Genomic DNA, 27,065 nt, shown 5'->3' with positions numbered 1-27,065 from the left:
TGCTCAAACTCAGGACGAAAGGGAGAAATGCGCTAAGAGGTAGGCTCGCTTGGCAAACCCTCACCGTGGTCAACTCCCGCCCGGAAACCAATGTCCCCATTGTGGAAGGATGTGTGGATTCTGAATTGGCCTCCACAGGCACTTACGGACTCACTGTTAAAACCGTGTTCATGGAAGACAATCTTACTTGGCTACGAGTGATCGCCAAAGAAGTAGTAGTAGTTAAATTGTGTAGTGTAGTGCTTAGTGTGCAGGATTAAGGACTCTTGAGATCAGGGCTCAAATCCCTACTTCAGTACATGATTGCCAATGGGGTGATCTTGGGCCAGTCACTGTCTATCAGGCGAACAGAGTTGTTGTGAGTATAAAACGAAAAGCGGGGCAGGAAGTGCTTATGCCACCATGAGGTTTATGGAGGAAAGCTGAGATAGAAATGTGATGATAATAATAAATTAAAGCACACTGATTCCACCAAATGCTTCTGGGAAGTGCAGCTTAACTGTCCCAGAACTACAATTCCCAGCACCATTTGCAAACTACAACTCCCAGGTTTCCCGTGTGTTTTAAATGCATGGTGTGGATGTGACCATTGGCTAACACCATCCGCAAGGACAAGATTTCCCATTGCTGCTCCAGAAAAATCAGCCCCATCCTATTCAGAAGTGAAGCCGACTAACAACAAATGCATTTTATTTTTTCTCAGCAACAAGAGTTTCTCAGGCACAAAACCCGAGTTTTCAGAACATTCACAGTGCAAGGGACTCTGTCTTCTGGCAAGGAATTTCGAGGCCCAGCAGAAATCTTGACACAGTGCATACTTGGAAAACAAAAACATCACGTGGGTCCTGGTTGAGCTGGGAATGTCCAGCCAGTGCAAATCAACAAAGAAAAGTGGGCCACTGAGGTCATGGAGCTGGAATTAAGAGGTTGATGATCACAATAGGCAGGATGATCAGGAACCAAACCAAGTTAGGGTGTATCTGAAGACACACACCTTTCCAAATAAATCACTGTCATCTTCCTTCAGAGTGTAATAAGGAGATTGTTTGTACGCCATGAAACCATCCCATTGCTGCAAGGGATGCCTTAGGTCATCTTTGGGAAGTCAGAAGGTGCATCTAGGCAGCTACATCTTGGACCCCACACTTGAGGTTAGCAGGAACTGCGAAATCTGCAGGAGATGAGGGGTAACAGAAAGATTATTTCCCCTGAGTTCCTATAGGAATCACCCTCCCTCTGTGCCTGGGCACAGAACCCAAGAAGTCATGGCTGTCCACCCCTCAGACCAGCCACCAAGCACGCCGGGAGCCCAGCCTAATTCTGGTTTACTCTGAAGCAAGTCCTACAGAGAGCAACATAACTTGCTCTCAAGTTAAAGTACCAAAGGAATTGAGCCAGACAGAACTTATGGGCCTTCAGATTCTGAGGGTCTCCAACACCCATCACACCCAACAGTCAGGGATGATGTGAGTTGCAACCCAGCCAGTGTGGTACAGTGGTTAGAATGCCAGACAAAGACATGGGAGACCAGGTTCAACTCCCCACTTTTCCAGGAAGATCGCCATGTGACCTTGGGGGCCAGTCGCAGCCTCTCAGCCTAGCCTATGTCACAGGGTTGTTGTGTGGATTAATTGAGGAGGGGGAGAACCACGTATACCCCTTTGAGGAAAAAGGTGGGATATAAATGCAAACAAACGCACATCTGGAGGGACACCATACTCAATCTGTTTCCTCATACGTAAGTCCCACTGTGTTCTATGAGACTTACACCCTAGGAAGTGTTTGGGGGGATTGTGCTTTAAGATGTCTAACACAAGAAAAGCCAATCCCTTGGATATTCCTTAAGGGAAGTGCTGTGGCTCAGATTCCATCTTTGGCATCTCTAGGCAAGGCTGAGAGTGTTACTCCTGCCTTAAATCCTGAAAAGCTGCAGTTGGCCAGTGTAGACAATGCTCAGCTAGGTGGAACAACCATCTGGCTCAAGATAGGGCAAGCTACCTACATTTCTTGGCCCAGCAAGCGGAGGAGGCTAGGAAAACGAGATAATTTTCTGCAGCGTTTCCAAACCACAGTTCCCAGGATCCTTCTGAGAAAGACACAATAGCAGAGCAGATACTGGCTTGCAGCTGAGAGAAGGCAGCCTCCAGATAAATGCTGCTGTGCTGTACCAGAAACCAGCCTCACCTATTTGTTTTGGCTTGGGCAGATTCAGGTTGTTCATCAGTTCAACGAAGGCCTCTCGGGGCAAGGTGAGGCGAGGATTCAGGGTCTTTTCTTCCTCTACTGTGGACACTGTCTGGCCTGCAAGGGAGGAGGAGATGCATCAAGGGGGGCCAGGACAGAAAAAAGAGTCTTGTGGCACCCAAAAGGCTCACATAAATTTATCAAGGCAAAGTTATCTGGGCCTACCAATGTGGGAATTATCTTCCTCAGTTGGCAGGCGGACATTTGTTCAAATGCCTGAACAGAGCTAGTGCCTCTCACATTTCATGACCCCTCGACTCCACTTTTACAAATGTTTCCTTCTACACCTATGTTTATGTGTCCCTGTAAGTATACTGTAACTTTTTGACTTTCCCCCTCAATCCCCCCCCCCCAATGATTTCCTGCATCATAAAGGGATAAACTTTATGGTGCCTGCAGCAAAAGGAAAGACAAACCACAATCTCGATTTATGACAGCCAATAAGAAGTGATGTGCATTGTACAATGTACAAAACATTGTACAAGTAATTTGCAAGCTCTATTTTTCCTGTATTATAATAAATGCTATGCATATTACATGACACATTATAGTTACATATGCAAAAAATTGACATTTATTTCGGGGAGACCTGTTTTCAAAAGATTTGGAAATGAAAGTTCATTCTTTTTGTTTTTAACCAAAGGTTCATCTAACTACACAACAGGAACATGAGGTTGTAAAAAAGTTGAAGCCCTAATGTGTATATTCATTCTCTCTCTCTCTCTCTCTCTCTCTCTCTCTCTCTCTCTCTGTGTGTGTGTGTGTATGTCAGGTGTGCACACCCCGCCCCGATCTGAGAAACACCCAGATCAACCTGAGCCCAAATCAAGTCAGGGTGTGGGGTTAATGTATAAATAGGGTTCTTTTAAAACCCTAATTAAGCATACAGTTAACCCTAAATAAGCATACGGCCCACCCTCACTTCCGACTGCACTGAAGAGAGGAGGGTTCTGCTGAGTGCTGCTTCACTCTCATGTACGAAACACACTAGTGAAGCAGTCCTTAGTCTGGAGACGTTTATTTAAAGAAGCCTTCCTATGAGTTGATTCCAGCCATGCACACTGTGAACTGTAGAACAATCTACCTTCCTTTCTATCTATATACTGCTCAGTTGCATACTAATCTTTTAAATCCTCGTACATCACTTTTTTTGGGATATGAAGTGGTTGATAAAATTTCATTCAAAAAACCAACACCACAATACTTTGTGCATCTGTTGAAGGGGGTCTCCAGTTTCTAGAACAGTAAATCTATCGGTCTCTAAGAGAACCACAAGGCACTGTCTTGATCGCAACAGAGATATTTAAGGATATTTAAGGAAAATGAGGAACTGAGCGAGGAACTGCATTGTCATCCAGTGTCCGTTGTACCACAGTGCTGCCCGCCCCCCAGCAGCAAATCTGAGACCCCGACTTACCGGTATAGTCATGGGCAGGGTAGATTAGGCAGTGGCCAGGGAGTGTGAAGATTTTTTCGTGGACCGACTGATACAGGGTCTCTGGGTTGCCTTGGATGAGACAGAGAGTCTTACTGAGCTAAGTTTCCTTCAACATCAGCTATTTTTGCCAACCTGATTCTCTAGGACAGCTGCTTTAGACAAGGGTCTTCAACACATTCCTCCCATTTGTTCAGTGAACACATAGTTAGGCAGGGGGACGGAGAAGCACTATGCATATGGGCCCTGCCTCTAACAGTATGCCCTCTGGCCATGCCCCTGACACCTATGCGTTAAGCATTAGTGCAAAGAAAGCATATATGGAGCATATACTGGGGCACCGGCTGCCCACCCTGTTTACCTATTTGCCCACTGACCTTTCCCCATTTCTGACCAACCACCTTTACACCCACCCCCTTGTCACCCATTTTTAACAGTGGGAGGGGGGCTTTAGAGGAGCTGAGTAAAACACTCTGTGAAGCACCTCCCCCTCTGTTAAATGTCTGCCATCAGTGCTGCTTCCTCGCTCTCCTGCCTGCTGTTTGTCATGCAGTTGGTGTGGCTACCTGAACTGCTCAGCGTGACGACAGCATTAGATTTTTATGTATATAGGAAGAAATGTGTAAGGCTCTTTCATGCATCTGAAACCCTAGGCAATCTGCATTTCTGGATGCATGGAAGTTGCATAAAAGCCTATTTCACATTAATGGGCTGTGTGTGGACATTAGGGGGTGACCAGTGAGGTCCACTCCGGGCATTAAGTGTTCATTTGAAGTGGGGAGGAAGAAAACACATATACCCCTTACAGGGTTGTTTTTTTGCAGAGGTGGCTGCACATTTCTACACAACAGCTTGTTGTCAATCTTATCCACAACACCCACATGGTGTTGTCTTCATTGAAACACCATCCCATATTTTTCCCCTTCAAAGAGACTTGCTCCGGAGAGATACAATAAACAGAGTGGTCTAACAATCAAGCCCTCTTCCTCAGGGACTCTGGGAATTGTAGCTCTGTGTGAGAGAAGCAAAGGGCTCCCAAAAACTCTCAGCACCTTTAACAAACTACTGCTCCCAGAATTCTATGGGGAAAACCATGACTGTTTAAAGTGGTACCATGGTACTTCAAATGTATGGTCTGAATGTGGCCAGGGAGAAATACAGTGCTATTGTAGGTAGACACATTCAGATTAAGGCAAAAAAAAAAAGGGTATCATTTGTCAAACGGAACACGACAGCCCATGTCTCCCCATAAATCTTGAAGCTACCCTCTAATACTGATGGTAGCCATTAAGACTGACCCAGATCTCATAGCTCCCTCCCCCTTGCAACAGATCAGAGTCCACCCTGGTATGACCACCCTCCCTGGTTATAACTGGATTCACAAGGCCTCTGTACCTTGCTGGAAGTCTGTCCGTCCACAGCCCCGGATCAGCAAGGCATCGCCAGTGAAAGCCATGCCTTTGTCATTCAGCACATACGTCAGGCATCCGTCTGTGTGCCCAGGGGTGGAACGAGCTTCCAGGGCCTGCAACAACAGCAGGGTGACATGCCATGAGACTCAAGCCTTGGAACTGCCAGTGTGATATAGCGCTTAGAGTGGGAGACCAGGATTCAAATCCCCACTCAGCTGTGAAACTCGCTGAGCGGCTTTGAGCCAGCTGCAGTCTCTCAGCCTAACCAACATCGCAGGGTTGTTGTGGGAGTTAAATGAGGAGGGGGAGAGCCGTGTGTACACCACCTTGAGCTCCCTGGAGGAAAAGGTGGGGTGTAAAATCAATCAATCAAACAAACAAACTCACAAAATCCCCAAATTTGAGGGTGTGCCCTTCCTGGATTAAGAGGTCAGCAGAGGCACCACTATGTTTGGAGATGACACTCCGGCAGCCTGGGAGAAGCTTCTTCAGCAATCCGGTGCCTGTGATGTGGTCCGCATGGCAGTGAGTGTTGACTGAGAAAGAGGAAAAGAAGCTTGGGGTTATTATTGCAAGACACAAAAATCAAAGCATTTAACAAAGAAGTGGGGAGCCTGTGCCTCAGATGTCATTGGGACTCCAACTCCCCGTTGGTCTCAGCCAACATTGCCAACATTGAGGGACGATGGGATTGGTCCTCTAAATGTTTCTGGAGAACCACAGATCTAACACCACAGTCAGGACAGGCCGTTTTGCCACCTCAGGTGCCAAAATGCCTTGGGCCAGTGTGGGTTACCATCTCCTTCCTGATTCAAAGGTACGATTCTATTATTCTACTCTTCCGCTACCTAGTGGTAGAAAGTGGAATATGCCATTTCTTTTCTGTTCCATTTTAACCTAGCAATACCCATGAAGGCCAGGTTTTACTAACCTGCTCTTGGGAGCTGGAAATAAAATCCACTTTTATTTTTGCAATTTCATTATATGTACAGTCGTATCTCAGAAGTCGAACGGAATCCGTTGCGGAAGTCTGTTTGACTTCCGAAAGTTTGGAAACCGAAACGCGGCTTCTGATTGGCTGTAGGAAGCTCCTGCAGCCAATCGGAAGCCGCGGAAGCCCCACAGGACGTTCGGCTTCCAAAAGAACGTTCAAAAACCGGAACACTCACTTCCGGTTTTCGTTTGTTTAACAACAAGCTGGAACGTTTGACTCCCAAGGCGATTGGGAGCCGAGGTTTGACTGTATTAAAAATTAGTTTTTATTAAAGATGTTATTGTCTTAAAAAACAAATAAACAAGTACATATAGCATCTCTATATTCATTTTCACACTTTTCACACTTTTTCACACTTCATTTACATTCCATACAAGACCCTATTGTCATAGATGTTGTACGGTTGAGGGGGGAAAGAAGGAAGGGAGAGAGGGAGGGACGGAGTGAGGAGGGAATAATAAGGTTTTGTTCTACTTCAGAAAAAGGGGGAAAAATCAAAGTGATTTACAGCAATGCACACACACATGCAATAAAAACCAAGTAAAAAATTAAAACCACAGATCATTCGCTAACTATTACAGGGGATGCTTTCTTAATTGTCTGCATAAGCCTGGCAGCATAGCTGAGTTTTCATCAAACATTTAAAGGTGGAAAAAGAGGATGCCGTGCTGAATCTCTCTCAGAAGAGCATCCCATGGCACTGGGCCAAGGCATGTTTTCATACTGATGTCAAATGAGTGTGACCATCATGGAGGGTGACCAGCAATGCTCCTACAGGTGATCTGAGTGATGAGGCTGAGCCGTAAGGGTCCAGGTGGTACCTAGATTAGCCAGGAACTAAGTTGCTCAGGGCTCTGTAAACAAATGCAAGGACTCTGAACCTGTGGGCTTCCTTGGGAGCATGTTACACTACTCCAACTGCCTTGATCCATCCAGGACTGAAGAAAAACCTCCTCTCACCTGCATATACCAAATTCAGACCAAGCTGCTTCACCAGGGTCGAATCCCTCTTGGCTGTCTCCAGAACTGGGTCTATCAGAACTGCCTCCTTGGTCTTCAAATCTGCCAGCAAGTAGGTATATGTGGAACTCTCTGATTCAAAGAGCTGGGGAGAGGAATGCAGAGATATATCTGGTTAGTCCATGAAAGGTGATAGGTGGGAGCGTCTGAGGACCCCTTTCCCCAAAGCAGCCCCCTCCTCCAGTGGCCCTTGTGCTTAGGAAGAAAAGGACCCCTGCCCCTAATAACAGCAACAACCGGGGTATGGGTGTGCAGTCACATGGAGAGGAAGCTGGAGGCCGTAAGCCAAAGGCAACATGAAGTGCATCAGTGCATAGGCCAGAGTGCCTCCACACCAGGCCTAGTGGTTAAAGCAGGAAGCGGGCTTCTAATCCCTTGCCCTGGGGAATCTCTTGATTTATATTCTTTCCAAATTAACGTCCACAAATATACTCCCACTACAGAAAAATATTTTACGTGCCTTTGTATGTAAGGAGTTGGATCTTTTAGCGTTGGTTCTTTTATGCTCTGGGTCTATTTTATTTTCTTTATTTCGCAACATTTATATACACAACTTGATTGTAAAACTGAACTAAACCGCAAAGCGGTTTACAAAAGGAAAAAAACAAACAATGAAATAAACCAGTTTAAAACAACTATTTAAAAGATTTGAAAAAAATATTTACAATCAATGATAAACTAAAATCCAGATTAAAACACCCACCAAGCGTTCTGGATAGCTTTGCCTAAGCAAGCATGTTTTTAGCAGGAGCTGTAAAGAATACAGTGAAGGCGCCTGCCTGGTGTCAGGGTAGTATTAGGGAGGTGCTTTCGTTGTACTGCTTTAAAAAGGTAAAGGTAAAGGGACCCTTGATCATTAGGTCCAGTCGTGACCGACTCTGGGGTTGCGACGCTCATCTCGCTTTATTGGCCGAGGGAGCTGGCGTACAGCTTCCGGGTCATGTGGCCAGCATGACTAAGCTGCTTCTGGCGAACCAGAGCAGCGCACGAAAACGCCGTTTACCTTCCCGCTGGAGCGGTACCTATTTATCTACTTGCACTTTGATGTGCTTTCGAACTGCTAGGTTGGTAGGAGCAGAGACTGAGCAACGGGAGCTCACCCCGCTCCCACATCGCTCAGGTGTAACAGTTTTCCACTTTTGCCCAATTTGGCTACTCTCCAGATCTTAGCAAGGCTTTCTTCCAATGGCACAGCACTTTATATTCCTACCACTGACTTCTCTATCGGTATTCTTGATGCAGGTCATAAGTTCCAGACCTACTCACAGAAGAACTTGCTTCCTAACATTGTTTATATCCAAGCAGGCTGGACCCAGGGGTCAAGAAGGTGCAGTTAATCATCAAACCGATTACAGCCCCAAGAATCTAGCAGACACGCCAGTACTGTGTTCCATTTCGAACATGGTTTGCTTGTTTTATCATCCTGAAAGTTTTAAAAGTCTGCATAACTATAGATAAAGTTCAATCTGAAATTAAGATAAGATGTTGGTATCTCTGGTATCTTTTACAGCATGGATGCATGTTCTGTATTATTTTATTGGTATTAGTGTTACAAGCCTTCAGCTAGAACAATAAAATAATTGTGTATTATGTTGTTGTAAACCAACCTGGGACCTTATGAGGAAGGGCAGGTAAAAAAATAAAAAAGGGGGGGGGAGAATCAGGGATTTGGAGTCCAGCTTTGCTGTTGTTTTAAAAATGTCAAGATGGTCAACAATACAAGTGAGACAATAATATGATAACCTAAAAAGGGGACCATACACATCAAAAAATTTAATTTATGGTAATTATTTCAAGTGAAATATGTAACAATTGCGTTTAAGAAAGCACAGTAAATTGAAAGACAATGTATTACAACTTAGCAAAATAAATGATAAGTAAATAAACATTTGTATTATACCTGATTATGCAGGATTCTATCCAATGCTAGTCCAGTCTGGACTCTGCATTTAAAGCAGAATAGCACTATAGACAGCACTGGCTTCCCAGTCCTGGGAGCTATAGCTTGTTAAGGGTGCTGAGAGTATTTGGGAGACTCCCGTTCCTCTCCCAGAGCTCTGGTTTCGAACTTGGTTTAACAATCAGTCCCTCTTCCTTTGGGAGCTCTGAGAGTTGCAACTCTGTTAGGGAAATAGGGAGGTCTCCCAGCGATTCTCATGACCCTTAACAAACTACAGCTCCCATTATTCTGTTGAAGGAAACTGACTGTGGTATCATGGTGATTTAACTGAGTCTTACTTCAATGTGGTACACACAGCCCTGTCTCCCAATATCCCTTAGCATCTGAAACCTTGACTGCGGCTGAAGCTGGCCCTAAAATTAAGCACATATATTTCGGGTGCAGAGGGAAGAAAGAGAAAACTAGGATGCATTCCTATATGCTGTTACTTATTTATTATGGGAAGCCTCTTATGACCTTGGGCCGCTCACTGCCTCTCAGCCACGAGTGCCAACTTCAATCTTTGGCAATCACTCGTAGCTGAGTAAGATTGTCTTCCATAAACATGGTTTTAACAGTGAGTCCGTAAGTGACCGTCGAGGCCAATTCTGGGTCCACACGTCCTTCTACAGTGGGGCATAGGTTTCCGGGTGGGTGTTGATCACAGTGTGGATTTGCCAAGTGTGCCTTCCCTAAGCACGTTTCTCCCTTGCGTCATGAGTTTGAGCATCTTCAAAGCCCATGACATCTTTGGTAAAGGCTGTTCTCCAACTGGAGCACTCGCAGGCCAGTGTTTCCCAGTTGTCAGTGTTTATACTACATTTTTAAAGAGTTGCCTTGAGAAAGTCTTTAAACCTCTTGTTGACCACTGGCATTACACTTTCCATTTTTAAGTTCAGAATAGAGTAGCTGCCAACTTGAATAAAATATGGGCGGCAGGTAAGGCCCACCCCACATAATCTATCATAAGGCATGCATATTATTTGAATGGCAATGCTTATCAACTTTCGGGGGGGGGCTGGAGTCCTCAAATATTTTATTGGGAGGGTCAAGGGGACCTCGGTCCCTAGGAGATGGCTTGTATGCGCTCGTCTCGGCCTAACAGGGTTGCTGTGAGGGTTATATGGGGAAGAGGAGAGTGATGCACACCACTTGGAAGAAAAGATTGCCTGCAAATGTACAGTGGTACCTCAGGTTACATACACTTCAGGTTACAGACCCCGCTAACCCAGAAATAGTACCTCGGGTTAAGAACTTTGCTTCAGGATGAGAACAGAAATCGTGTTCCGGCGGTGCGGCGGCAGCTGGAGGCCCCATTAGCTAAAGTGGTGCTTCAGGTTAAGAACAGTTTCAGGTTAAGAACAGACCTCCGGAACGAATTAAGTACTTAACCCGAGGTACCACTGTACTTCTTGTTGTTAGCTTTGAAAAGCAGGGTAGATGTTACTCAGAAGGAAGCTCTGTGGAACTCAACTGACTTTGAAGCCAAGGTGCCCAGGAACAAGTGGCGAAAAGGAAGATAAGGCATCCAGGAAATGGAACACAAAATCCCAGCTCCTCTGCCTCCACAAGAGAAACATGCATGCATGCTGATCCCACAACAACAAACAGCACCCCCTTGGAAGTACTCTAGGCTTCCAGTAATCTGGAACAGCAAACAAAAATCCAGCAAGTGGAGCTTTTCAGCAGAGCTTTCCAGCTGCCTACAGGCTGTGCATTCAAAGTGCACTGCCCCCCTCCCTTTCCTTTAAAGAAAGCAAGAACCCTGGGAACTGTAGTTTGGCCCTCACAGACCTGCACTTCCCAGGACCCTTAACACAACTACACTTCCCAGAATCCGTACGTGTGTGTTTATGTGCTTTAAACGTAAGGAGAGGGCAGCTTCGCAACTATAAAAGTTCTGCTTGCCTTGCAGCCGTGCACAGAGGCAGAGGAGCCCTATGGGATGGGAAACGTTGGCAACCTACAGAAGCACAAACACACACGCATCCAAACCAACAGTACTGCCAAATAAATTCAATGGAAGGTTGCTGCTGCTGCTGCTTATTGTTTCAAGAGCGGGGTAGAAGGGTCCCGATCCTGCCTGCCACCCTTCGGGGTGGAGGACAGGGCGCCTCGGATCAGCTCACCTGTCGGAAGAGCAGCCCCTGGCGCTGCGCGGTGCGGACGCAGTAGCATCGCCGGGGAAGGCTGGCCCGGGCCGGAGCGGCGCCCAGGACCCGCAGAGCAGCCGCGGCTGCAGCAGGGCATCTGCGGGACAGAGACATCGGGCGCGCCACACTTGGTGGAAATGAAAGGAGAGGAGCGACGCCCTTTAAAAGTTCAGAGGCTGGGTCAGGAGCGGCGGCGGAAAAGTGGGCGGGCTGCGAGCCTCCTTAAAGCGCCACGCAGCGGCAGGAGCCCTCTCCTTGTTTTGGCTTTTCCTGCCAACTGACGAACCTTTTTTTATGAATGCAGGAGCAAGAGCTGGCGTGCCAAAAAGTCCTGTTTAATGCTACTGTAATCACAAGATTTACTGGCAACAAACTCTTAACCTGGGCTTTGGTCCCAAGGGCAAAGCACAGAACCCTTGCCACAAGTCGCGATAAGAGCGAGAGCCAACTTGTCCAGATAAACACATTCTAGGAATGAGAGTTCTTATGGACTCCACCAGATTGACTCCACCAGATGATTGATTGCTCAGATAATACATTCCAGAGAAACCCATTTGGCGGAGTTCACCCCCTTCAACACACATTCATGCACACAGTCTATTCATGCACACATGGGTAAGAATGAAGAACCTTCAGCGTTTTGCCTTGCAGTATATTATATCTTCCTTTGGCTAGGATTCAATCCTCTTCCTGCCTGAGGTTCCTACCTTTCCCACCTTCTGCAGTCACTGATCAGTACTGTCTTAGGGACTGGCCACTGTGAAGTATTTAATTGAATCAGAGCACCAGCCTAAGATGCACTGTTGAATGCTATTTGCATGTGTGTGATTTTTTGCAAAGGTGTATGTTTAAGTCTCTGGCTGGCTGGGACATCACTAGCACTGCACTTTGCAGCATGCATTACCATCCCCTAAGCAAATTAAAATAAATTAAAAAATAAGGTTTTTAAAATTGGGGGGGGGGGGGGGAGAGCCAGGAGATCTGGGGCCCAGTGCAAAAAATCTGGGACTTGGGCCTCCCACCCCTGAAATGCAATGCACCTGTTCCAGCAGCATAACTATAGCTAAGACTATATATGCTTCCACTCACAAAGTAGGGTAGTCTAATCCACATTCAAAAAGTGGGTATATCATTCATATCAATGAACTACCATCACTATAACACTTTTAAAATCAAAGGTAGGCAAAGGCACCTGGCTAGCTCAAAGTAGAGCTGAACCGGCAGGTGTAAAGTCTACGTGCAGGGAGGTTCTCGTAAACAAGAAGCCTGCAACGATTACATGCTATCGTTCTTTGTGCAAAGGGCAGCCTCGTTTTTCTGTTTTACAACGCTAAAATGTGTGTACTTAAGCTACATGGATATTATTGCAGTTTGCTGTGTGACTTGGGGGATGCTGTGCGAGCACTAATAATAATAATAATAATAATTTTTTATTTATACCCCGCCCTCCCCAGCCAAGGCCGGGCTCAGAGCGGCTTACAAGCAATAATAAAAACAAGATGAGTGATTACAACTTAAAAACAAAAATAAAATACAACATTAAAATAATGGAACATTAAAATATTAAAATGGAGCCTCATTGCAGGAGAAGGAAAAGAAAAAAGAAAAAGGGGGCGGAGGGAATCAAATTGGCTCCAATCCAAAGGCCAGGCGGAACAACTCTGTCTTACAGGCCCTGCGGAAAGAGATCAGATCCTGCAGGGCCCTGGTCTCATGAGACAGAGCGTTCCACCAAGTTGGGGCCAGTGCTGAAAAGGCCCTGGCTCTGGTTGAAGCCAATCTAACTTCCTTAGGGCCTGGGACCACTAGGGTGTTGTTATTTATGGACCTTGAGGCTCTCCGTGGGGCATACCAGGCGAGGCGGTCCCGTAGGTACGAGGGTCCTAGGCCGTGAAGGGCTTTAAAGGTCAAAAGCAGCACCTTAAATCTGACCCTGTACTCCACCGGGAGCCAGTGCAGCTTGAAAAGCACTGGATGAATATGCTCCCATGGCAGAGACCCTGTGAGGAGCCTCGCTGCAGCATTCTGTACCCGCTGGAGTTTCTGGGACAGCTTCAAGGGCAGCCCCGCGTAGAGCGAGTTACAGTAGTCAAGCCTGGAGATGACTGTCGCATGGATCACTGTGGCCAGGTCGGGGCGGGAAAGGTAAGGGACCAACTGCTTGATGCGGCGAAGGTGGAAAAATGTCGCCTTGGCTGTTGCTGTGACTTGCGCCTCCATGGAAAGGGAGGCGTCAAGGATTACACCCAAACTCTTAACGGAAGGTAATGGCACTAATTGGGCCCCCGCAAGAGAAGGGAGTTGGTCCCTCATCCCCATGCTATCTCGACCTAGCCATAGGACCTCTGTCTTTGAAGGATTTAGTTTCAATCGGCTCCCACGAAACCATCCAGCCACAGCTTCCAAGCATCTGGTCAGTGTGTAAGGGGCCGAGTTGGTGTGGCCATCCATCAGTAGATAGAGCTGAGTGTCATCAGCATATTGATGACAGCCCAGCCCAAAGCTCCGGATAATCTGAGCAAGGGGGCGCATAAAGATGTTAAAAAGCATTGGGGAGAGAATTGCGCCCTGCGGCACTCCACACACCAAGGAGTGGCGTGACGACATTTCCCTCCCTAGTGCCACCCTCTGTCCCCGACCAGAGATAAAAGAGCACAACCAGTTACGGGCTATGCCCTGTATCCCCACGTCTGCAAGGCGATGGTCCAGAAGATCATGATCGACCATGTCAAAAGCTGCTGACAAATCTAAAAGGATCAGCAGTCCTGACCCGCCTCGATCCAGTTGTCTACGGATATCATCTGTTAGGGCAACCAGAGCCGTCTCCGTCCCAAAACCAGGACGGAAACCGGACTGAAATGGATCTAATGCCGATGTTTCCTCCAGAAACCTACCAAGCTGTTCAGCAACCGCTCTCTCAATTACCTTACCCAGGTATGGAAGATTTGAAACTGGGCGGTAATTGGATAGGTCTAAGGGATCTAATGAAGTTTTCTTTAGGAGTGGACGCACCACTGCTTCCTTCAGTTCCCCTGGGAATGTCCCCGTGTCAAGGGACAAATTGATAATTTCAACCAGGGGGGTCCGCGCAACATCTGGACACTCCCTAATCAGCCAAGACGGGCACGGATCAAGGAGGCAGGTGGTGGGCCTACCAACTTGGAGGAATCTATCCACATCAGTAGGGAGTATCCGATCGAAATGGTCCAACACTGGACCTGAAGTCAGTCGAGGGGCCTCCAGTTCAGTCACTGTATCTAAATTGGCAGGGAGGTCACGGCGGAGCAACAGGACTTTCTCCGCAAAAAAGCTCGCGAATGCCTCACAGCTGTGGGTCGAATTTGTGCTTAAATTTGGTTGTCCTCCTAAGGACGTTATTGACCTAATTATTCTAAAAAGTTGTGCCGGGCGAGAGCTAGCGGATGCAATGGAAGCTGCAAAGTAAGATTTCTTAGCAGCTTTCATAGCCATCTCATAGGCTTTCATAAGCGTCCTATAAGATGTTCTTGAGGCTCCGTCACGAGTCCGTCGCCATACTCGCTCTAGCCGTCTGAGATCCCGCTTCATTTTCCGGAGCTCCTCAGTAAACCAAGGGGCCCGGTTTCGACGGGGTCGCAGAGGGCGCTTAGGCGCGATCTCATCAATGGCTGCCAAGAGCCGGTTATTCCAGTCCTCAACAAGGTCATCTAATGAGTCGCCAGGAGGAGCAGGGTTCCGCAAGGCTTGTCGGAATCTATCAGGATCCATCAGTTTTCGCGGACGAGCCCAAATAGGTTCGCCACCCGAGCCGGGGAGGAGCGGGAAGTCAATCTTGGCTTTTAAAGCGTAGTGATCAGACCATGGCACTTTCACAGCGGGGAGCATGATCACATCTATGCCAGCCCCAAAGATCAGATCCAGCGTGTGGCCTGCTTGATGAGTGGGGCCCAAAACAAACTGGGAGAGCCCTAGTGTTGCCATGGAAGTCACTAGGTCTAGAGCCTGTGAGGAGGGAGCGGCATCGGCATGGACGTTGAAGTCTCCCAAAACCAGTAGGTTTGGGAACTCCAAGGCCCAGCCCGCCACCACCTCCAGCAGATCTGACAGGGTGGCTGCAGATGTGCTGGGTGGTCGGTACACCAGCCAGACAGCCAAGCTCTCCTTGGTGCCCCACACGAGACCAACACATTCAATGCCGGAGATCGCCGGTGATGGCAGAGCTCTGAAAGAGCAATCCTCCCGGAATAACAACGCTACTCCTCCCCCCCGACCTACAGTCCGCGATTGATGGAGGACAGAGAAACCTGGGGGTGTTATCTCATGTAGGGAGACTACTTCGCCTTCCCGTACCCAGGTCTCCGTCACGCAAGCCAGGTCAATCCCCTGCGAGACAAAAAAGTCACGCATGGTGGCAGTTTTGTTGCCTATGGACCTGGCATTGCACAGCACCAATGACGGAGGTGTGTAATCCTTGTTCTCCCTACCCTCATCCCTTGGGATGGGGCGTAGATTGGAAGGGGTTCGAGGATCACTGCATCTCGAAACCCTTCGCCGATAGAGATATCTAGCCCTACCGCCATTCCTCCCTAGCCCTTCAATTGTGGAAATCCTAGATCCCATACTAGCCTCCCCAATAGATGGGTAACATCCCCTCAATAACAAGTCATCCTTGGGCCAGGACTCCTGGGTCAAAATGGTATGGGAAAGAGGTGGAGGTCTGATAGGGTAAGTATCCCTAGAAGATAAAACCCAACCAACCGCACCCCAAGCGGGGGGGACAGTCCCATGGTGTTTCATTAACTGTCAATCCCCCTCTCCCTCCTGGGTTAATTGGAGGATTGTTGGTTCTATCTGTGGCTGTGGAAGTATTAATGAGGTATGTGTTATAAAATGTGGATCACTGGCCAACAAAGAGCCAGATTCGAATTACTAGAGCACTAGAGCACTAGAGGGTAGGGCATGTCTGTGTGTAAAAGGTGAGGCAGTGGGATTTGTTGGTGCAATACAATATGGAGGGACATGGATATACATAGCCAGAGCACACAGTCGAGGTGTATATATCCATTATCGTTAGGGTGGGGAGCTGGAAATATTTAACTAGTGCAATTACGCTTCAATTTCAGTGTTTAACATTGCCGTTTTCTATAGCCCAAAGGGCAAAAGATGTACAGTATTCTTGCATGAGATGGGGAAATACATTTTAATTTAATTTAATTTAATTTTTGCATTGTGTGGGTGGGTACTTTTGATACAGAGAGAGAATGGGGAAAGAGGTTTTACCCGCAACACAGCAGATCATGGTAGAAAAAGTGGCCTCTTATTGGGCTTCCTTCCTTATTTATTCCATTCATATCCCACTTTTGTATCCAAGGAGTTCAAGGGGCATACATGGCTCTCCGCCTCCCTCCTCATTTAATCCTCACAACTACCCTTTGAGGTAGGTTAGGGTGAGAGGAAGTGACTGGCCCGAGGTCACCCAGTGAGCTTTGTGGCCGAGTGAGAATTTGAACCCTCTTCTCCTAGGTCCTTTTTGGACCAACTAAGAACTACACCACCACTGACTTACACACAGCCTTCTTTTTTTGCAGGTAGAAATGCCCCTATTCTTTACTTACTTATTAAAAAGGCTGCAAACTGACATTCCCTGTTTTATCTAGGGGGCGGGGCAGGGATGTCTGTATAGGAGGCAGAACAGGTTCTGGCAAATTTCAGCACCAAGTCTAAATGCCTAGCTTTCATCCCTAGTAAAAACGGCCTTGATCTAATGTGAGAATATTCTGGAACACAAAGAGATTTTCCAAAGGCGATTGTATATAATAATGCTCACACATCCACCCATCCTAATACAGCATCAGTAAATAGCTCCCACCCTTTTAAAACGTTGACCCGCTCCTGGAGTATGACTAACTCTAGCTTGAAACACAGACATTAACGAGGGGAAAGAGCTGCTGCTCAGTGGCTGAGCAACTGCTTTGCATGCAAAAGGTCCTGGGGTTCAATCTCTAGGCTGGGTTGGGGGAAAAACCCTAGTCTGAAATCCTAGATGGCTTGCTGCCAAGGCAGTGTGGACAATACTGAGCTAGATGGACCAGTGAAAAGCAGTTTAGATGTTTGCCTGCCAGGAAAATGCTGCATTTACTACACGTCCAGAAGGCTTTTCTACCCTAGACAGCATAGAACTCAGAACAGCAGCTCATTGGTTAAAAAAAAAAAAGGGGGCGATTAGGTTTGTCCGTCTCCAGCCACCGTTAAACGTCGTTTATCCGCGCTCCTCTGTGGGCGAAACCATACGGCGGAGGGGTGAATATGAAATCATCCCTGGATGTGGTTCTGCCCGGGCGTGCTCATTTTGCCAGCAAGGCTTGCTCAGTTGATTCTGCTGCAGGTAGTTCCTCTTCTGTTCCGTATAGATTGCTTCTGGTTTTTGTATAATCGCGCTTCCTTTGACTGCTTGTGATTTAGACTTTTTAAAAAATATATTTTTATTTTCGCATTTTCCTGTCTGTTTGCGCGCGCGCGCACTTCTAGGCAGCGCGGAGTTTTGCATTTCAATGTACGGTTCTTTCCAAAACTAAACCAAATTTAAGAGCTCCTTGCTACTCCCGTTGCCTGTGCTTCCTCAGCTTCATTCGCCTACTGTGCATTCTACGAAGCAGCTTAATAATAATAATAATAATAATTTATTATTTGCATGCCCAAAGCATAAAAATCTATGCGTAAAAGAAAAGCGGGAGAATAATACAGTTCTTTAGAAGTTTTTTTTAAAGCCAGTGCAAGAAACACTCTTAAAATTGCACCCACCCCCTTGATGCAATATGAGCTTCCAAAGTGGGTCTCTCTGAAACTTTGGCTTCTTGATACTTGAAATCCTGTCTGTTTTTAAGGGTCCTGGGACATCATGGCCTAAAGGCATCTTGTTCCAACAGTCTCGGCTCAAGTTACGCAGGTTCTGTTTGGTCAGTGTCCAGATCATGAGGAATGTTTGGGAAACGTCTCCCCTGGACTTCCATGGAAGAAAGGCGGGGTAGAGGTGTAATAACATTTCCTTCCTTCCAACACCGCCTTGCCTTAAAGTCTGTATCCATCTGGAGGGCTGCAGCCTTAATAGTAAGCAATAATAATGCAGAGAAAAGGTGGGCTCCTCTCTTCCCTGAAAATTAGCACCACCACCCCTGTCTTTCTCGAGTTAAGGAGCAGGCATTAAAGGAGTAAAATTCCGCAGCCCCAGGGCAGACTTAAGGACCAGCTTCCTCTCTTTAGGAACAGAGGCTGTAAAATTAAACACCCACGCAGCCTTCTCATATCCAGGTTCGTTCTCAAGGCAAGTACCTTGCTGCATTCAACGAGCTTCCTACTTTCTTGGAAGGAAGGAAGCCACGTTGAAATCAACGGGCCCTTAAGCGCAACCTGGCCAGCAGTGCCACATCGTGGAGGAACTGAAGCCACGCACATGTCCATCCTGAGGGAGGTGCGTGTAAGAGGTTAAGCCCAGAGTCTCCCTACTGCTAGGTAAGCCTGGTTAGGATATAAAAAAAAATCCTTGCATGCATGCACACGAAAGCTCATACCAATAACAAACTTAGTTGGTCTCCAAGGTGCTACTGGAAGGAATTTTTAAATTTTGTTTTGACTATGGCAGACCAACAGGGCTACCTACCATAACTGTCAATGTTTCCCTTTTTTAAGGGAAATTCCCTTATTCTGAATAGGATTCCTCACGAGAAAAGGAAAAAGTTGACAGCTATGCTACCTACCTGTAACTGGTTAGGACATGGCCTTGAACGGAGAGGTGGTGGTGCATCATTCTATAGCGCTGGAGTCCTAAGGACATTTATTGGGCAGTAAGATCTAGCGGGTCTTCTTTCCGAAATAAGTCTGCATGGAAGCACCTGGCCACATGTATATAATTGCTTAAGCTATAAGTGGCCCTGAACTTAGCGGGGCTTACTTCCAAGTAGCCCTACTGCATAGGCTGGTAGCAGCATCCTCTGACGTCCAGAGGGGTTTTGTTTTGTATATTTATTTAGTAGGTCTTAACTAACCAGTAACCATGCATGCGTAAGATTTTGCAAGAGTTTGCTTTCAAGTAAACATTGCTAACAGGAGTATTTTTTAAAAAATAATAATAATAATACTTATCCAGCTCCCCACTCCCCTTCGCCCAGCTCAGAGCAGACCCATTGGAATGAATGATTTCTGTTCTAAACAGAATTTAGTTGCATGCACGATGGTGGGGGTCTAGGTCTGCAAATTGAAGAGCTCCCAGGGACGGCCGTTTCCGTCATCGCGACCTCATCACGTTTATTAACCCCCCCCCCTCCCCAACACACACATACCCCTACTTTGCAAAATAAATAAATAAATACCGGGGAAGGCGCGGATTGGCCGAGGAAGCTGCGAGTAAGGAAAGACCCCTCCTCGCCAGCCAGCCAGCCGGATTGGTGCTGCTGCTGCTGCTGCTGCGCCCGCCCGTCGCTGGGGACCGGCCTGGGAAGGGATGCGGTGGGGCGCACGACCTGGCCCCCCGCGGGGACAGCATGACCCGGCGCGATCGGCTCATGAAGGGGAGACCCCAGAGGCAGCCTGAGGCCGGGGGAGGCTCCCGGGCCGGTGAGTGGCGTCTGGGGGGAGCGAGGGGGCGGGCGGGCAGCAGGAGGAAGGCCCATCTGCTCAGCTGCATACATAGATGCGGTGAAAAGGCGAGGGATGCCCAGCGGTGGGGTGCCAGAAAATGGGGAGTCCCCGCTGCATTCGTATTTGATGGCGGTTTTGCATTTGCTCCAGGCCTTGGTGCGTCAGGGTGAAGAAGGGGGCAGTTTTTATTTTCCTCTCCGCCCCTCCCCCCCAAAAAAGACTAAACCGGTTTGAAAGCACACACCCCAATATGGTGTGAAGCCGGGTGCATTGCACCAAATCCAGATTTCCCTCGGTGGTAATACGAATCACATTTCAAGCTCCTGGTCTCCTGACCACTGTCTGACTGGTTTTGGGGAAGGAGGGCCAGCTGTAAGGGAAGGGGGCTGCCCCATAGCAGCAAGAGCTGTTGTCTGTGTTACTGGGAAGTAAGTGCCACTCTGCTTCATGGGGCTTACTCCCAGGTAAGTGTGCAGAGGATGGCTGCCTTGGTTGCATTTTTTAAAAGAAAAATGCTTTGTTGAAAACATTGTGGTTCGTGGCTGGTGCAAACTCTACATCCTGAACACCCTCTTCTTAAGGAACTAGGTCAGGGGTCTCACGCTCAAATGATTTGGGCCCAGCACCAAACAACTCCGTTCCACCACAATCCTATGTGTGCTTACTCAAAAGTAACACCCACGCTGTCCAGTGGTGCTTGCATGTGGATAAGTGTGTCTGGGATTTCAGACTGCGAAACTGAACTTCCCTGGAAAGCCAACAGCTTGCTCTTTAAACATACTGTATATATAAGCTATTTATATATAATAGTTTATATAAGCTGTTTTGCTTGTAATTGTTGCATATACAAACATTTGCCTTGCTAGGTCCTGAGGCATCGCTCCCCCCTCTAAAAATAAAAAGGACTGTGCTTGAAAGAGGTACCTGCCCAAGTCAGAGCCCTTCTGAAGCGACTTACTCAACTGAGTAAACATGCAGTGATGTGATTTCTGTGAATTACTGTTGTTATTATTAGTAGTAGGAGTAACTGAATTTCTATCCCGCCCTTCACCCGGGGATAGTGTGGCAGTTTACAATATAAAAACACAAAAAATGCGCAACAGAACAAAAAAAACATAAGTCCCTTTTCGCAAGGAGCTCTGGGAACTGTAGCGCTGTGAGGGGAATGCATTGTCAACAACTCTCAGCAGCCTGAACAAACTACAGTTCCCAGAATTCCTTGGGGGAAAGCCATGACTGTGTGAAGGGGCATCTCGGTGCTTTAAATGTGTGGACGTGGTCCCAATTCGTTGCTGGCCTCCCAACTGTCTCCAGCGCCAGCCAGCACGGCCAATGGTCTGTTTCCGGCAGATATTGTTTCTGCAGCTTCCTGCCATCAGGAAGCTACTGGAAGGGAGGATATTGGCGTCTGGCCCTCTTTTGCATAGGGCACTATCTGATCTGAAAGCTTTTCCCTGTAATACTTGGTTTGCAAATGCTGTTAGTTTTCTTTCTCCTCTCTGCCTTATCCATCAACTCCTCCTCTCTGGCCTGTATTCCAAGCGAGTTTCCATAGCAACTCCACACTTAGGCCAAGAGCAGAATCGAGCAGTAATTGGATCCCAGGGCCATTTGGGAGACATGAAACCATGAGGGAACCCTGCGATTGAAGTACCATTAGTTAACACAGTTCTGATCCATACGCTGCCCGCCTGACCCTGGCAAAACCGAGGCCAAGCCTGTAAATGAAGGTGCAGGAATAACCAGCCCGTTTGCCCACGCATCCTCATAAAGGTTGTGTGAGGCTTGGAAACGGGGGGAAAGGCCTATTTGCACAGATCTGGCCTCCCTAGTCACCTCGAGCTGCTTCTCGCTCGCCATAGGCGACCAGGCATGGGGCTGTTTACAAGCCTGTACAAGATGTGAGGGGACTGGATTTCTGCATTTTATTTTTTAAATTAAACGTCATTGTGAGTGATGGGAGCGGGGTGGCGATACATTTTCCCGTTGCTATATATTTCCCTGTTAAATCTCTATCTACGATGCATTGCTTCATTAAGATGAATTAGCAACATAATGAATGGGATGCCAGTGTTATATCGAGTTCAAATGGCAGCTTCCAAGGCATGCTGAAATGAGTGTATTAACAGATTTTCATTTGAAAAGAGCAGTGTGTGCGATTGAGCTATGTGTAAGTATTTCAATAAGAAATAATCTGGAAGAAACTCTAAATTGGTTTGATTGTAACATTCTCCCATGCTGAGCGTGCTTTGTTGTGTTTTCCCCACCCCCAACAATCAAATATGTCAGTTCAAAATTTATTTATCATTGTTATTTATTAAATTTGTATACCTCCCTATACCCGTAGATCTCAGGGAAGTTACCATTCTCTCCCCCCCCCCCACTAAATACAAGCTATTAGGGGGGGAAACACTTTTGAGCTACTTATACAACATGCAAAATGAACATAGGGTGCATATTTTTAGAAATGTTGACTAAATGTAAGTCAAGCATGCTCAATCGAATCCCAATCGCTTTGGGGCATCAGGACATAAAATGTCCCCGAAAGCCCACATCACTGTCAGGAGAGCGAGCGAGCAGTTTTTATTCGATTTGCAGTGCCAGGGGGTCGCTGGCAGTTGTTTAATTTTTTCTCCCTGCCCTCTTTTCCCCAGTCAAAATCCCCATTACCACTGCTACTGGTATTAAAAAATGCATTCCTTTATTCTACCCTCCATCCCTTTCAAACAGGGCTAATAACTTCTGGAGGGAAAATCTCCAGTGAGGGTGGGAGCCTTCAGCTCTGCTCCTCCAATCAAAATCGGAGCCACTTAAGTTGGTTTTTGATTTTTATTTATTTATTTAGGGAATCTAACGACTCCTGTTTTGCACACAGATGCCTTGCGCCTAGGGCCAAGTGTCCAGCGGCAGCACCAGGAATCTTACTGGGTGCCAAATCAAGGTTCTTAGTGAGGAAATAAATATATAAATACATTTTTTGTGTTTTGTTTTGTTTCAAAAAGCCCCACCAAGTTCCTAGTCCTTAGGCCTAGATAAGTAGGCTTGAAAGTGCACGACCAATCTCCCAGGCCAGAGAGTGAGTGGCTCTGTAGGATTTCTAGCAGCCAAGGACAAGGTTTCAGTCTCCCTCTGCCCCCTACAATGAGCAGAAACGGAACGAACAATGTAAAAGGGACATCTGACTGGATGTAAGGCAGTTTCCTGTGTTCTGTCTTGCGCTTCTCAGAACATTGATTCCCAAGTTTCTCTTTATATATTCTATCTTCACGATGGATGAACATGCCATGGTGATAAAACCATTTCCCTCTGTTTGTGCAGGTTACATTCTCGCCCGACCAAGCCTTGTCCTGATGCTGGAAAGGGGGGAACAGCCTTGCATGAGCAACAGCAAGATCAGCGTGGGCACCCACCCTCTGAGCAGCAGTGTTGCGGGTAAGGGGGTGTCTGGAAAGCCAGCCTGGAGCATCCTGACCTGATCTCCTAGGACTTAAGTCATGTGCGCACCATAAATCTAAAGCCCTGTGATAACGCTTTAAACAGCTATGGCTTTCCCTCCAAAAGGAAATGAATGAAGTTGAGACACTTGGATTTAAAAGAAATATTGTTTAGCAGAAAGTGGAGAAGATGGGTGTTAACCATGGAAGGATGCCTTAAATAATTTTTTTAATGTAACTGGAAGATGGAAAATGGGAATTTTTTTCTTTTTCTTTATTACTTCTTTTTTCTTTCGTTTTCTCTCTTTTCCCTGCTTCTTTCTTTTTCTTTTCTTCTTTGGTGTTCTCTGTTTGGAAATTTTATTAGGGTCCAGGGATTGTACACTCTTGAGGGTTGTAGATTGTTGATGGAGGGGCTCTGGGTGGGAGGCCAGGAAATATTGGTTGACAGGGAGGATAAAGATCCCAGGTGAGAGCTGGGAGGGCCTACGACCATCTGCAGTAAGGGTTAAGAACTACTTTTCAGAGAAGAGTTTGTATGCTATTACAGTGATACCTTGGTCCTCGAACTTAATACATTATGGGAGTCCGTTTGACTCCCAGAATGGTTCGAAAACCAAGGCGTGGCTTCTGACTGGCTGCAGAAGCTTCCTGCACTCAATTGGACACCGCGTAAGCTGTGTCGCATGTTCGGCTTCCGAAAAACGTTTGCAAACCGGAACACTTACTTCCGGGTTTGCGGCGTTCGGGAGCCAAAACGTGCAAGTACCAAGGCGTTCGAGAACTAAGGTATGGCTGTATTACATTTTGTAGCTGTTTTTGTTTTTTATTTACCTTAGCGTTTTTCCTTTACCCTGGTAGCTTAGTGTTTCTCTTATTGTGTCATGAAAACACTTTAATAAAAGTATTAACAACAGCAACTAGAGCTCCCCCCCCCCGGCAAAGAATCCTGGGAATTATAGCTTGTTCAGGGTGCTGAGAGTTCTTAGGAGGTCTCGTTCCCTTCCAAGAGCTACAATTCCTAGAGGGAATTAGCGATCAGTTCTCTTCCACAGGGAACTAGAGGGATTGTGCTGACTTCGGGAGGTGAGTGGCAGCAGGGTGCATCAGTCCCCATTTAGTGAGTGGACTGATGAGAAGCTTAGAGAGGTGGGGCAGAGAAATGGCTAGGAGATGTGGGAATGGCCCCCTGGTTGATGAGGATGCCCAACTTCTGACACTCTCCTTTCCCCTCCCCTTCCAGACTCGCAGGCCCTGAAAGAGAACGCCAAGTCACCTTCGCCGGCGGCTCTGTCTTCGCCGCCCGCCACGGAGTCACCCAAGCCTGCCCGGCCCCGCCGCCCCCGCCCCCCGGCCGTGCTGCCCTCCGAGCGCCCCTACCAGTGCAAAGACTGCGGCAAGCGCTTTGTGTACCGCTCCAAGCTGGCCACGCATCAGTGGACCCATTGCGCCGAGCGCCCGTACAAATGCCCCGACTGCCCCAAGAGTTTCAGCTACCCGTCCAAGCTGGCGGCCCACCGCCGCACGCACACCGGCGAGCGGCCCTACCCCTGCACGCTCTGCCCCAAGCGCTTCGGACACCGCTCCAAGCTGGCCGCCCACCAGTGGATCCACACGCCCGAGCGCCCCTACAAATGCGCCGACTGCCCCAAGAGCTTCTGCTACCCTTCCAAGCTGGCCGCCCACCGCCGCACGCACACGGGGCAGCGGCCCTACCCCTGCAACCGCTGCGGGAAGAGCTTCTGCTACCCGTCCAAGCTGGCCGCCCACCAGCAGATCCACGCGGCCGCTGCGGCAGGGCGGCCCTACCCGTGCATGCGCTGCAGCAAGAGCTTCCGGCAGCTGCGCAACCTCACGCTCCACCAGCGGGTGCACGAGGATGGGGAAGTGGGGGATGACTTGTCCCAAAGCAAAGGCCACAGCAACGGAGAGAGGCCGTAGAGTGGAGATCTGAAGCGACTGGACAACGTGGGGGTGCGGGGAGGAAATTGGCTAATTTGGATGCTTGGTGGGTGTGGGGGGGATCATTGTAAATAACGGCAAGGGAGAGGGGGTTTGGGGTTTACACAGATGCGCTTTGAGGACCCATAGCAGCTCAGTTCTTTTGTTGCGGGTCTTGCCGCTGTTTCCCCCCCTACAGTGCCAAGTCAATGTGTGTGTACTCTCCGCCTCCCCATAGCCCAAGCTGTGTATACCATGCTGAAAAAAAAGCCAAAGTGTGTGTGGTCAGAGAACCCTGGTTCAGCCCTCAGAAACGGCATATTCTGCAACCTAACTTGTGCGTTGCTGAGATGTGCGCCTAGGAGGGGCGGAGCGCCACGGCCTGCAACCTCAGCACCCCACTGATTCTGCAAAACAAGCCCAGCCACCTTTGAATCCCAATTTCACAAGAAGCTTGCATAAATTCATAGAAAATGGATGGATATGCACAAATCTTCCGGAGAGCAGAATTCTGCCATTGCTTTGTATGACCTCCGACCATTGCCCAGTCTGTCTCTTGTCTGTGTTCAGTTGGCGCATGCTTACATTGGAATGCAGAGATCAGCATCTTCACAGTCCTAGGCTCTGCTAAGTTAGGCCTGTCAAACTTGGCATTTTCTGGGTTGTACAACATCTGCCTCCTGTGGCTTATCAAACCCTGTTTGTGCCTCCGGCCTGTGGCTAAAGAAAAGGGGGACAGTTTCAACAACCTGGCATGCCACACACACACTGGTGTCACACAGTGTGTGCAATAGAAGTTGCCAGTCTTTATGAAGGCACAGACAAGTCTGAAAATGTGGTTGTGGCATCTGCAAAATTGCCAGGGGTAGCTTAAGCCGAAATGCCAAGAATCCATGAATTTTTTGGGGTGTGCTCGCACACTACATTCTGTACAGTGATGGGCCCTCCCAACAAGTAGCAGTAGAATAATTTTGCAAATGTTATGTGTTGTGTTCATCTGCCATTTTTAAATTTTTGCTTCAGTTGGCATGGAATCTTACCTCTGAGCCAGCTGCTGTAAAAACTGGTGGCTCTGGGCTTCTGTCCCTGATCGCATCAAAATATGTCCCAAGCCATTTACAACATGTACTGAAAACTGCTTAAGCACACAGATTTCTAGTGCTGGATTTGGATGGCTGGATTTCCCACCCCCACCCTCCATCACTTGGTTTACACAACTTTTATTGCCCGGTTCTTTTCGCTTCTTCCGTGTGACCGTTTCACCACATGCCTAGAGAGGCAGTCCCACAAACCTGCCTTCCTTTGTTACGCCTCCCCCCTCCACAAATTCTCCACTTTTGGGGGTTACTGTCTTGCCTCTTGGTTCAAATGTTGGATTTCTAAGACGCAGTGTGTTCCAATCTCCCACTTTTTAGACACATGTCCACCTTTCCACCCCCCTTTCTTGGATGGATGAATTCTACACACACACTCCTTGTCCTTGTACCGTTTGCCAAAGCATCTTTTGCCTTCTCACCCCACCCCCCACCCCAAAGGCATTTGTTCAGATTGTTGCAAGGGAGGCGGGGAGGGGGTGTTGATTGATCCATGGTATGTTTGTAGTTGATACTAAAAAAAATGGGACTCCCCTGGGAGCCTGGAGTTTTTTTGTCTTATTTTTCTTGGAAAAAAATAATAAAACCTATAAAAGTTTAGTTAACCAGGTTAAGTTGAGCTTGGAGCATATGACAAATGCAGAATTTTGGGGAGCAACGTAGTAGACAGGTGTAGCATCATTGGCCAAAAGAGGGATGTGCCCACTTTCAAAGCATTTTGATACGAGAAACAGGTAGCTAGATTAAACTGGATGTCCATTAGAGCCAAAAAGGCAGTTACTTAAC

The 27,065-nt window shown here is 47.6% G+C and overlaps 2 protein-coding genes across 7 annotated transcripts; one reads left to right on the top strand and one right to left on the bottom strand.

Moving 5' to 3' along the window:
- Positions 1 to 673: 673 nt before the first annotated feature.
- On the bottom strand, positions 674 to 17,120 carry ETHE1 (ETHE1 persulfide dioxygenase). 2 transcript variants are annotated; one of them, XM_081200625.1, is made up of 7 exons: positions 17,085 to 17,120; positions 7,046 to 7,190; positions 5,479 to 5,627; positions 5,075 to 5,204; positions 3,662 to 3,751; positions 2,185 to 2,301; positions 674 to 1,171 (listed from the first exon to the last, which is right to left on the bottom strand). In XM_081200625.1, exons 1-7 carry the CDS (start codon positions 17,103 to 17,105, stop codon positions 1,119 to 1,121), a joined length of 705 nt encoding a protein of 234 aa, XP_081056751.1. In that variant the 5' UTR covers positions 17,106 to 17,120; the 3' UTR covers positions 674 to 1,118. The 2 variants fall into 2 exon arrangements, with proteins under 2 accessions (XP_081056751.1, XP_081056750.1); XM_081200624.1 differs by lacking the exon at positions 17,085 to 17,120 and adding an exon at positions 11,174 to 11,386.
- Positions 17,121 to 17,441: 321 nt separating this feature from the next.
- On the top strand, positions 17,442 to 26,879 carry ZNF575 (zinc finger protein 575). 5 transcript variants are annotated; one of them, XM_081200605.1, is made up of 3 exons: positions 17,442 to 17,561; positions 23,129 to 23,242; positions 24,488 to 26,879. In XM_081200605.1, the coding sequence occupies exons 1-3, from the start codon at positions 17,483 to 17,485 to the stop codon at positions 25,183 to 25,185; spliced, it is 891 nt and encodes a 296-aa protein (XP_081056731.1). In that variant the 5' UTR covers positions 17,442 to 17,482; the 3' UTR covers positions 25,186 to 26,879. The 5 variants fall into 5 exon arrangements, with proteins under 5 accessions (XP_081056731.1, XP_081056732.1, XP_081056733.1 ...); XM_081200606.1 differs by lacking the exon at positions 17,442 to 17,561 and adding an exon at positions 19,604 to 19,786; XM_081200607.1 differs by lacking the exon at positions 17,442 to 17,561 and adding an exon at positions 20,899 to 21,145.
- The last annotated feature ends 186 nt before the right edge of the window (positions 26,880 to 27,065 follow it).

The sequence above is a fragment of the Podarcis bocagei genome (assembly GCF_964188305.1).
Source record: "Podarcis bocagei genome assembly, chromosome: 7".
NCBI lineage: Eukaryota > Metazoa > Chordata > Lepidosauria > Squamata > Lacertidae > Podarcis > Podarcis bocagei.
This window is presented reverse-complemented; position numbering and strand designations above follow the sequence as displayed.